Source organism: Schistocerca nitens, chromosome 9 (assembly GCF_023898315.1).
Source record: "Schistocerca nitens isolate TAMUIC-IGC-003100 chromosome 9, iqSchNite1.1, whole genome shotgun sequence".
NCBI classification, from domain to species: Eukaryota; Metazoa; Arthropoda; class Insecta; order Orthoptera; family Acrididae; genus Schistocerca; species Schistocerca nitens.
Window position 1 is genome coordinate 350,792,355 of NC_064622.1, and position 12,973 is coordinate 350,805,327.

At 38.8% G+C, this 12,973-nt stretch overlaps 1 protein-coding gene across 3 annotated transcripts in view; it reads left to right on the forward strand.

The window, feature by feature from the left end:
* The window catches only part of LOC126203628 (transcription termination factor 2), a 307,259-nt gene extending 301,609 nt beyond the window's left edge, over positions 1–5,650 (forward strand). For all 3 annotated transcript variants that reach the window (XM_049938002.1, XM_049938001.1, XM_049938003.1), the window contains one exon: positions 5,245–5,650. In XM_049938002.1, the coding sequence (XP_049793959.1) occupies positions 5,245–5,392 (148 nt within the window). In that variant the 3' untranslated portion in view covers positions 5,393–5,650. The remainder of the gene's footprint in view (positions 1–5,244) is intronic.
* The last annotated feature ends 7,323 nt before the right edge of the window (positions 5,651–12,973 follow it).

The window sequence follows — 12,973 nt, forward strand, 5'->3', positions numbered from 1 at the left end:
GAATAGCCACTGACGAACTGTGACCAAGAAACATTGGACCACCCAGTTGCCCAGCTGCTGAGCACGCTGCCCAACCTGACGTTTCCATTTCAGTGACTGCTTCACAGCTTCTGCCTCCTGGATCCTTCCCACCACCTCATCCACCTTTTCTGAATTTGCAGATGGGAGCTCTCCCTCCAATATATCCTACGTTCCTGTAACCCTTCTGTCTTCAACCTTAGTTAGTCATTGTCCTTACCCACCTAGCCCTTTCCCTGTTCCCATTCCGGCACTACACTGCCCACTGCCCTCTATCCACCAGCACACCCACAGTCATTTCTGCTGTCCCCTGCCCTCCATCTAACCTCCCAACTGCAGTCCCCAATCTCTGTATGCTCCCACAAGCAGGACTTCACTGTCCTCCACCCTCACCCCCTACCCTGCTATCCCTTCCCCTCCCTACCTCAGCTTGCTCCTTACCCCCAACACCCAGATACTTGTCCTGTTGTGCAGTGCTGCTCACAGTCTGGTGCCAGCAGCCAGAGACTGAGGTGAGGTGTGTGTGTGTGTATGTGTGTGTGTGTGTGTGTGTGTGTGTGTGTGTGTCAGCGCTCGCGCATGTATGTTGTCTATTTCCAATGAAGCCCTTTTTGGCCGAAAGTGTTCGAGCTGACAGTCTTTTCATTGTGCCTATCTGCAGTTCAGCATCTCCGCTATATGGTGAGTAGCAACTATCCTTTTAATAATATTGCATTATTCCATCCTGGATTTTCCATTGTTAAAATTAAAATTTTCCTCTTTTATACACACACAAGACTCACATGGTGGATTTAAGTAATGAACAACTTTCTTTATAATTGTCAGTGCTCAACATGTAAATTGATGCCACTTTATTTGTGAGGAAAAACTTTTTTTTAAGGTGGCTTGCATGAAATGCTGGTATCCTCTGTTGAGCTCTTTAGTCTTGGAGTGACTCAATGCACATTCTTAGACACTGTGGAATGCAGCACTCCCTTGAAATGTCTGTCACACTGTGCACTATAAGGATGGCATTTATCAAAAAAATATCAAAAAGACACCATCACTAAGCATGTCTAGCACGTTAGTTTTGGTTTCTGATGAATTTACATCGTTTTCAGCATGTACAATGTAAACATTGTGATCTTTGCTGCTAACCAGGTACTTGTGACATAAATTTTACACATATTATCATCTTATAAGACGTTAAAGCAATTCCTGACATGAACATTCATGGTTTTCTGTACTTTCCTATATTTGTTCTAAAGCAAAACCTAACATGAAAGTAGAATATTGGAAAACTGTCGCAAGTTTGTTGCTTCCTGTTCTGGAAGTGTTGCTAAAAACTAAAAAAGCTTACATGAAAATGGAAGAGTGGAGGATTTTGCTTCATTTTTTGAAGCACCAAACTGAATGCGCCAGGGTTTTCTTGAAAGTTATGAGCAAGTTAAATCGCATGGGCAGCGTACTGTCTTGATCATAACTGAACAGGGACACAATTGTCTGTTATAAAGTTTGGAATTTTGATCCACTGTCTTACGGTCAGTTATTGATCAACTCCTTTCAGGTATAATATCCATAACCACTTTTTAACACACAATCCTACTGTAATGGTATATTTAAAGCAATGGTCTGTATATTTCCTACAACTGCAACATTTAAATCTGTGTTTCAAAACAACTAATACTTGTCTTTTGTGAATACCATCAGAGAATGTTTTGTGTTTGATAAGTTTTTGTGTTTCTCAATTTCTTGATGGCATCAAAACTCACAAAGTGGGGAAGTTTGCTTGTGAGGCATGGTCACAACTTTACGTTTATTGTTCCTTCCGACTATTATAAATAGTTACCTTATACGAATCATATGCCACATCTGCTACTATTACCAAACTGGTGCAACATACATCAGTGGAAATTAACATTTCTGAGGCAGCAAAATAATCAAGGCAGATGACTTGTGTCTGCCCTACACAGTTACCAACTGAAAATTCCTCATTGTACTTACTGACAATACCCAGCAATATACTGTCTACATTTTAGGTTTAATAACCGAGATTTAATTTTATTTGTGATGATCTTATATCATCAGGGTTGCCACAAGTTCTTGAAATCAGGGAATTTGATAAGTGCCAGGGAAATTTGGGGGGAAAAAAGCACTGGAAAAATCTTGTTTTTTTTTGTCTCAGTAGATGAACTGGTTTGTTTACTGAATGTCGTGCATTGTCGCTGGCTGGGCGCAGTTGAGTACATGCAATGCTTCCTTGCTCCCTCATTCTTACTGCTTCTCCCGCTCCTACCATTTCCCTCAGCTTGCAGTCAGTGCTGCCACCACTTCTTGCCGCTAGCCTAGCAGCTGCTGACAGGAGGCAGGGAAGCATGAAGAGCGGTTTGTTTTGATCTGATTCTCAGAGACTATTGACGCAGCAGCCAGAGATGGTGGTCATGTGTGCAGGAGTTGTGCCTGAGTGATTGTGTGAATGCACGTGCGCTCTCGTTTTCTGATGAAGGCTATGGCCAAACATTTAGTTGTGAGAGTTTGATTGTCTTTTCTACATGCCCGTATGCAGCTCATTGATGAGCTTCATGCTGAGTTGCTACCTATCCTCATTAGTATTGATTCTCAGAGTATTCGTGCAAGTTATTGTTGTGTGGATTGACCACTGTGGTCTCATTTCATCAACATGGTGCCTGTGACACGTAAATAGCTGGCTACATGAGTGGACTTCCACGAAGGGCCACAACCGCAGGCCATTTCTGCAGGTATCTTTAACGGATCATGTCTGCCAATCTGAAGACCATCCTTTCCCACTGATGTGCAGGCCCTGCCCATCAGATCTAGTCTCACCGATCTGCCCGCAGGCCAGATCTGTTTGTGTGTGCTGTAATGTGTCACATTTTCATCATGGACCCAGGACTATGGTGCTTCTTGGCAAGCCAGAGGCCACGGGCGATTGATTTCAAGAATTGCGACTGTCTCACTGCAAATACATTGTACAGTGCAGTTGAGATTTTTGCTCAAATGTTTACAAATATTGAAGTCCCTACATATTTTGTCAACTTATTTCTTTACTCACCCTTACGATCTCAAAATTTGTTAGGAAAAATGCTAAAACTTCTCTGGAAATAAAGGAAATACCGGGGAATACCACTTGGGGAAACTTGTGACAACCCTGTATATCTTCCCATAGGTGAAAAATTATTTTCATGCTTAGTTTTTTGGTATGCAATTAAGTATGAAAATGCAGAATAGTGGTGGTAAGAAACAGAAAGACTAAAGAGAAATTCCGAATATCATCTGTAATTAAGTGCAAAACTACTGTCATAAAGCAATTAGTATAGTGAAACTTCCTGGCAGATGAAAACTGTGTGCCAGATTGAGACTCAAACTCTGGTCTAGTGCCTTTCACAGGCAAGAGCACTTTCCCGTGGAAGGCAAGGGTCGTGACTTTGTATCAGTCGAGCACACAGTTTTAATCTGCCAGGATGTTGCATATCGGTGCACACTCTGCTGCAGACTGAAAATTTCACTTTGGAAACATCCGCCAGGTTGTGGCGAAGCCGTGACTTCACAGTATCCTTTCTTCCAGGAGTGCTAGTCTTTCAAGTTCTGCAGGAGAGCTTCTGTGAAGTTTGGAATATAGGAAATAAGGTACTGGCAGAAGTAAAGCTGTGAGGGCAGGTCGAGAGTTGTACTTGGGTAGCTCAGTCCATAGAGTACTTTCCTACAAAAGGCAAAGGTCCCTACTTCGTCTTGATCTGGAACACAGTTTTAATCTGCCAGGAAGATTCATATCAGCGCACACTCTGCTGCGTAGTAAAAATTTCATTATGGAATTAGTATCATAACCTACAAGCTCTGTCTGACTGAAATGGTTAACAGGATCTTAACATGAGAAAATAAGCCAGTGAATCTGCAATAGATTTCACTCAAAAAGTCAAGAAATGTATGAAGATGAAATATTAAGTTGCACAGTAATCCTGTTATATACTATGAAGAAATTCTTATAATTTGAATGCTGTTAAGTGAAGAAGTGGGAAAACTCTGTGTATAAATGCAAAACATCGTTACTTCCACGTATCGTGAATTGCCTCTTCCGATGCAAGTATATGTGCTTTAATGTCAAAACTATTTGCATTAAAAATGAAACTATTGCTGCAGACCTGTTCTTAAACTGTTACAAACTGAACCAGATTGATCATTCACACTTTGAAGTCATTAAATACTCAAAATACTGCCTACCCAAAAGCTCAATACTACAGAAATTTCTGTCCTACCCAAATGCCCTATCTTCAGCCTCACAAGCAAGTTTAAATCATGTTGGAGTCATCAAAGACTTACTCTCCTTCTCCTGATCTCTATAGTGGAAGCACTTTTTTACCACCAATCCCTCCAGCCAACACCAAACATTCAAGTTGGAAAGCCCCCGACCACCATCAAAATCACCACCTTTCTAACAGTCAGCACTAAGGCTTCACACATAGCATGACAACCTTTTACATTTATATGTTGAATCATTTAAAAAATTATGCAGATTTTGCCAAAAATAGGTGCTGCATTTTGAGGTCCCTACTAATAATGTGTGTTAAGCCTAATGTAGTGGTTGGCATTAAGCAAAAGGAGAAAAGATTGAAGGCTGGTGATGATACGTAGCTCACTTCTTGAGTTTCAGTAAATGGGCCATCAAATGTTATATCCCCATTTAACCAGTTGACTACTAGCTCCCATGACTACAGAGAGGTTTGGGATTTAACATTGGATGTGTTGTATCACTGTTGATCAGGGACTACACACTTCGGCAGTCAAATGCAGGTGATGAAAATTGCTTCCAACAAGATTAGTTCTAGGTCAAATACAGACACAGTATTGTACAGTAATGCCCATGCATTAAAATAAGGAAACCCCATTGTGTATGATAATAAGAAATGTTGTTGTTAACTCACTAAATAAATGAATCATTTTTAAAAAAAATTCTGGATGATAAATTTCAGGGAAATTATGAAAACCTCTTTGCATTTCAGTTTCCTGTTGCTATGGTATGTTTCCAGCTACCAACATTTCTTGGAACTTATGTAAAGTAGATTCTTTATGAATATCTGGTCCTGTAAATTTAAATTCAACATGTGTACGTCTTTTAGGTTTCCATTTGCAATACTTTTCAGCTGTATAAATTAAATGCAAAACTTGCAGGGTTTAATTCATATAGTGTAACTTGATTTCAGTGCACTAATATCTCTTTTTTTTCTGTAGGTTCTTTTGTGAGGAAACAATAGAAGCAAGAATAAAGAAAATGCAAGATAATAAATTAGCTCTAGCATCCGAAGTGTTAACTGGTGCCAAACAAAGGCGCAAAGAAAAATTGTCACTGGATGACCTCAGAGTGCTGTTTGGCTTTTGACTTGGTGAATGTTCCTTTCTTTTTTGTTGATATTGTATCACAACCATAGACAACAAACAAGATCTCACTATGGAATTCAGATTTTGAATATCAACAGTCACCTGTGAAGAGTGACATGTATTAAGTTCTGTACAAAAGAAATCTCATTGTGTTGTCACTTCTATGTACTATCTCTTATTCTCTGATTGTTGTTTTAGTCAGCAATCAAATTGACATATTTTATGTAATTTGAATGATACACATTGTATATATTGTAAAAAAAGCTGTCTAATTTTAATATTAAAAAATCTGTGAGTTTTTACTTTTATAATTTGATTACTACCAACCTTCGTGTCTCTTCCTATGTAAATGAATAGTATTGCTGGTTGGTAGAAAGTACATATGTTGAGCAATGTCTTTTGTTGCAGCCACGAATGGTATGCATGTCTTGCTGGTCTAGGGTGTCATTAGGTATCACATTCTGTTGCTGTGGCTCCAGATGATAGATACTCCAAACAGCAAGCAAAAACATTGATGATCTTGACAGACCTGGTGGTACAGCTCCAAAAGTACATTGTTGGACAGTGGTTACCCATTTGTTGCAAGAAAACTTCAAAACTTTTTTTTGCAGTGTAGATACTACCTGTTCTTGGACTGTATATTTTCTTTGTTAACAGTCACCTCATGATGATTTCTAGATATCCAAAACAACTGAAATTTAAACTCTGAGTAGTTTGGTCAGATGCTTTTCGTCTGTAAGCCAGCATAACAACATTCCTCTTTCTGTGTTTTGTGTTTACCATCTACATTGCTCATCCAATTTTTAATTAATTCGTTACACAAGTTAATGGCATTCTTGGCTTTATAGCACAGAATAGGATCCTCATTATCACATGATATGTCATATACAATCGTTTGATTGAAATATTGGTGTCTCCTCAATATATACAGCTGTAAGAGTAGTTTGAGGAAAGTAATGAGACTGGCAACACTGTGAGTGATCTGGCAATGCTGTGTTGTTCTACTTGTGTAGACCAACATGTTAATCCCTTCCAGATGTTCAGTCCATTTCAGTTCTGTACAACTATCACATGATTTTTGAGAGCGTCGTCAGTGAAGTTGTGTTTTTGTTGTATGTTACAAAATGGAACAGCAGAATTTAGAGCAACATTATGCCATCAGGTTTTGTGTTCAACTTGGGGAATCCAAGAGTGCAACCATGTTGAAACAGACCTACGGAGAACATTCCTTATCATTTTTGGAAGGCCGAGAACGTATTGAAGATGAATCTCACTTAGAGAGACATTAAACTTCAAAAACTGATGAAAATGTTGAACTTGTGCATGCTCTTATGAGATCAGTCAACGTTTAACTGGAAAGATGATGGGTGACCTGTTAAACACTGAGCAGGAGGACAATCAAAGAAGCATATATGTTGATCATCTTGAGAGGACTATCAATGACCGTGAACAACTTCATTTGACCAGAGCCCTTGCGACTTTTTTTCCCAAAAATTGAAAAATGTAAAAAAAGATGTTATATTGGGCCTCTGGAGAACATTCAGAAGAATGACTGACAAATTAAAGGCCCTACCAACTGAAGCCTTTCAGCACTGCTACCAAGACTAGGAACGACGACTGCCAGTGTATAGCTGCTGAAGGGAACTATTGTGAAGGGGACAATATTTTTTATTTTAAGAACATCATCTATATCCCATGAGCTGCACTGGAATTGTTTTATTTGTCAAAACCAAGTTTCAGGTTATAACCCTTCATCATTGGCATGTGATACAGAGGAACAAACAACTGTATGTACATCAATTTCTACAAAACTATAACTGTACATATAATAGCAGTAACATAAGTGCACTTACATTATGCACCTCTGTAGCGGTGACACGCATTCAGTTAATACGATCAAATCTGAAATATGTCCTATAACAGAGACAGTTTTTCATGTCTGTAACTGCTGTAAAATTTTAGGCAGTGGCAATTCTAAATAGTGTTTGACACACCTGACATAAAGAGTAAACACCAAGCTGACAGGTCAAGGAGTCTACATTCCCTGTCGTTTGTTATTTCTAAGATCATATTTATATATATATAAGTGACGTGCATTCATATAATTACAAAAATTACAATTGTTGACAATTGGCATATGAAGGCAGAATATACAATAGGTATAAAACTGCAAACTAATCCAACCTATCGCACTAAATAAGACCATTTTACATGCAGCACATGGACACCAAGCTAAAATTACTCAGCTCTAAAACTGTTGAAATTTTGTATATACATTTTATTCTATAACACTGTTTGTTCATTAAGTATTTTTATGTTGTGTGGTTGTTTTGTCATATGGGTGTATATTTCAGTTTCTTCTAGAACATTTAATAATCTACCTTTTTTTTTTTTTTTTTTTGCTTTATGGAGAATGGTGGTGTTTATATTTATGTCATTAGCAGAATTCTTGTATTCTTACTAACATTAGTGGTTGACAGGTTAATCAAATACCCTTTACACAAGAGGAATACTATTTTCAGAATTTTGTTTAAAATCCGAACACCACCACATGAGCTTTCGATTTTTAGAATTTTATTAATTTCAGTGAAGGATGCTTGAAGTTCTGTGGCATGACATTTTTTAATATTTTATATACACTACTGGCCATTAAAATTGATACACCACGAAGACGACGTGCTACAGACGCGAAATTTAACCGACGGGAAGAAGATGCTGTGAAATGCAAATGATTAGCTTTTCAGAGCATTCACACAAGGTTGGCGCCAGTGGCAACACCTACAACGTGCTGACATGAGGAAAGTTTCCAACTGATTTCTCATACACAAACAGCAGTTGACCGTCGTTGCTTGGTGAAACGTTGTTGTGATGCCTCGTGTAAGGAGGAGAAATGCGTACCATCATGTTTCTGACTTTGATAAAGGTCGGTTTGTAGCCTATCGCGATTGTGGTTTATCATATCATGACATTCCTGCTTGCGTTGGTTGAGATCCAATAACTGTAAGCAGAATATGGAATCGGTGGGTTCAGGAGGGTAATACGGACCCCAACGGCCTCATATCACTCGCAGTCGAAATGACAGGCATCTTATCCGCATGGCTGTAACAGATCGTGCAGCCACATCTCAATCCCTGCGTCAACAGATGGGGACGTTTGCAAGACAACAACCATCTGCACGAACAGTTCGACGATGTTTGCAGCAGCATGGATTATCAGCACGGAGACCATGGCTACGGTTACCGTTGACGCTGCATCACAGACAGGAGCGCCTGCGATGGTGTACTCAATGACGAACCTGCGTGCACGAATGGCAAAATGTCTTCCCCCCCCCCCCCCCCCCAGATGAATCCAGGTTCTGTTTACAGCATCCGTGTTTGGCGACATCGCAGTGAACGCGCAGCATGTATTCGTCATTGCCATACTGGCGTATCACCCAGCGTAATGGTATGGTGTGCCATTGGGTACACGTCTCGGTCACCTCTTGTTCGCATTACACCATTGTTACCATTACACCAACCATCTGAAAACAACTTTCGCATCCCGCAACTACCTTCCCGACCTGGTACAGAAGCAAATAACCAGAGCCACTTCCTCATCTTCCCAAACCCAGAACCTCCCACAGAACCACCCCAAAAGTGCCTCACTTGTGACAGGATAGTCTCCGGGTGATCTGTAAACTCTTACAATTATCAGAGAACTAACATGCAGCAACAACTTACAAGCACATGTGTCTGGGTTCTGATCAACACAAAAGCTATTTATGTCGATATTTTTGACATTGTATCAACATTTTACATATGTTGCAACTCCTCCTTTTTCCATGTTAACTCTACACAAAAATGATGCTAGTCTATAATCTCTGATTTTGAACTTCCCCATCCCTCTGATTATGTGGTGTTTAGAGGTACCATGTAATTAATAGCAACTAATGTGAGTGAGTTCTGTAATAGCAAATTTGCGGGTATGTATTCTCCCTGTATATTAAGCTCACTACTCCTAATGTTGTCTGTAAAGAAGTGTCCTATAAGTGCACAACTGCTCCTCTCACTAAATCTTGTTGAATATGTTATTTTATAGTTTACGTCTCAGTCACACGCATTTTTCTATGTGTGTATTTCATTCTACCTTTTTCATCGTCACTTACTTACATCCTGTATGTAAGTCACTTAGTTCTTAAGTTCTGTGCTAATTGCGTACTTTGAAGTGTACTTGTTGTTACATCTCTTTTAAACTTGTCTTCATCCTGTTGTATATAGTTGGATAGGTCATTTCCTGTGTATATTCTCTTCTACTTTGAATGCTTATACTTATTTATAACTATGTACATTCAACAGCCTATGTTAAGTTCACAAATTTAGCTTATTCTATGCTCCTTATGGTTTACTTGCACCCATGTGCTCCTTTTCTTAAAACTACATATGCTTAACCTAATGATATGCACTTAAAATTAGTGCTCTTTACGTTATAGTCTGTGACTTGTTAATAAATGTCTGTATTCGTTATGTTTGTGTAACTGATTTACGTTATAGTAATCACCTGATAGGTACTCCATTTCATATTGCTTCTGTTTAGTCCAATTGGCTGTGCGCCGTGGATGCCGATTCGCTTAAATTCTAAACTGGTTTTTGTCAGTGCACAGTGTCTTTACGCATCTTAAAGGTGACACTGAACTCAACTTTGCATACTCAGCTGTTAGCCACTTCACACATAGTTCTTAATGTGCGCTTCGCTTTAAATGCGGCTGCATGTCTCAGTACACTTCACCACTTATGGTTCTCACTTAAAGCTCACGCGCTGTGAATTCTTTTTTTCCATTACTCATATTCAAATTTTTTCTCGATGTAGTATAACTACGTTGTGTAACAGTTTTCACTTGTTCAGTATTGTGTATAGTTGTTTTGGTTCTTGCTGTATATTCAGTGTTTCCTTAAGGAATATCAAAAGGTTTCCTTTGCTTCTATAGATATTTAAGTCTTAAGAAAGTACAATATTAAAATACATGGAAAATTTCTGTTCACTAGGTTGCATCTCATTCTTTGCATGTTAAGATAGTAGAAGAAAATTGAACATTCCTTTTTGGCTAAACAGGATAATAGAAGACGGAGAGGGTACCGGAAATATGAGTATTGTACCCCCTAACTGGAGAGGAACCGAGCGCCAGTCGGTTTATTCGTCAAAGGATGACAAACCTCCTACCTTCATGTGTTCTATTGATACAACAGATAAGGAAAGAACGAGACATAAATTACCATTTAATAAATTTCCGCAAATCTTTATGTGGATACATGCCTTTTATTTTACCATTTTTTATATTTCCTATCAAGTTGCGCCCATGATGTGGCTTGTCAACAATGATATATGGACCAACATACAACAATTGCCATTTTTTATTCAATGGTTTTAACTCTGATGATTTTGGATGAGTTCTTAGTAATACATCCTGTCCAATCTGGAATTCTGTTAAGTTTTTCAATTTCCTACCATAGATTCCTTTCCTTAATTGAGCTTGCTCTTCCAATGTTATTAGCACTCGTCGTACTTTCTTATCTAAGGCTATGTCTTTGTGCCCTAATTTAGGTATCAGTTTTGCCCATTCATCTAGTTCCACCTTTTCAAACTAAGTTCAGCCGATGTGCACCCTGTTGATGTGTGTGGTAGGTGATTTACTATATGCTGAAACAGATCCAGGTATTCTATCCATTTCTTTTGATTCTGTGGTATATATGTCCGGATAAACCTATTCACAAAAGCACCGTTCGACAGGACTTGCTTCCAGGTGGATGGAACTAGGATACTAAAATATGATGTATGTTTCGTGATTTCAAAAATGATTTCCATTGGTCACCTGTAAAATTTGATGCGTTATCGGTTAGTACTCACAAGGTTTTCCAATACGTGGTACGTAGTCTTCCAGAATCCACCTTATAATTGGTCCAGACCTAATTGTTTTGACTGAGTATAGTTGGAGATACTTACTGAAAACATCGTACAGGGCTACGTTGTATTTGACCCACCGCCGCAGGCTTGGGGATAAGGTCCTGCGGTGTCAATAGATACAAGATCCCTTTGTTGCTTTGGTATTATTGGGTGTAGTATGTTGAGATATGTCCTATTCTGATGCTTGACCTTTTGACAAACCGCACAGCGTCTGATAAGGTGCTCTATACGTTGCCTCATATTAGGGAAATAACAATACGTAGAAATTTTGGCAGCAAACTTTAGCATTCCATAGTGTCCCCGTGTGCGGTGCGTGTTTTGAATTAAGTTGGCCACATATTCCTGTGGTATGCACACACCCCGCTTATCCATTCGTCTATCTCTTCTATGAAAGAGGATGGCATTAAGTTAATGTAATACTGCTCTAAATGTTCGTGTGTTCTAGACTGTAAATTTTCTATTACCTTGCTCCATCTCGGGTCTTCTTTCTGCAATCATTGCATGTTTTCGCACATTTCGATCATTTATTAAAAGTACCTTGAAATCTGATGTTTGTTCTTCTAACTCGTGGAAATTAGTGAGGCCTTGGAGTAGCCGAGATAGCGCATCTGTCAAAACATTCTGTTCCCCTTTTATGTACACTATTTCAAAATCAAAGTTTTGGACATACATGCACCACCTCGCTATTCTCTTATGTAACAACTTACACATGAGAAGAAAGGACAAAGCTTGATGATCACAGTAAACTTAAATACATTTTCCCCAAAGGTAAGGTTGCAATTTGCGAAACGCCCAAAATACCGCTAATGCTTCTAGCTCAGTTACAGAATATGATTTTTCACGTTCTGTGAGGGCTTTAGGCAAAACTGATTATATTGACTTCTTCTTTACCATCTTTAGTTATTATTTGAAACAGACACGCACTGAGCCCCTGATAACAAGCATCTATGCTTAAACAAAAGTCCAACTCCATATCTGGGTGTTTAAGGATAGGTGCATTAATCAGCACCTGCTTAATCTGCTCAAAATCATTTTTGCATTCTTTAGTCCACAACCAACTGTGGTTTTTAAGCAGTAAGTTTAATAGTGAACTACTCTTCAGCAATTGTTCTGACAGAAATTTCCTGAAAAAGGAGGCCAGTCCCATAAAACCTTTTAATTGTTTCTTTGCGTAGGGTGTTGGGAAATTGTGTATCGTTTCTAGTTTACTGGGGTCAGGTAAAATTCCTACTGGTGAAATGATATGCTCTAAGAATTTTGTCTTTTCCGATTTCAGACGTTTTAAAGTTAACTGTGACATTGTATTTGTCAAATTTTTGAGAAACCTTTTCCAAAATACTTACATGTTCATCCCATGTTTGAGTCACAATTAACAGAACATCAGCATAGAGTGTAATGTGGCTAAGCAGTTCCAGTCCAAGTACTCTGTCTAATGCTGCAATAAATACATCAGTGCTCATGTTTAATCCGAAAGGTAGCACCCTAAACTGGTAGCTCCTCCCGACATTTATGAAAGCTGTATACTTTCTACTCTCTTCATGTAATAAAATTTGCCAGTATGAAACCTTCAAATCAAGGGATGTTAAGTACCTAAATTTTAATAACTGCTCTTCTAAATTCTCTGGCCTTGTTCTTATAGGAATGA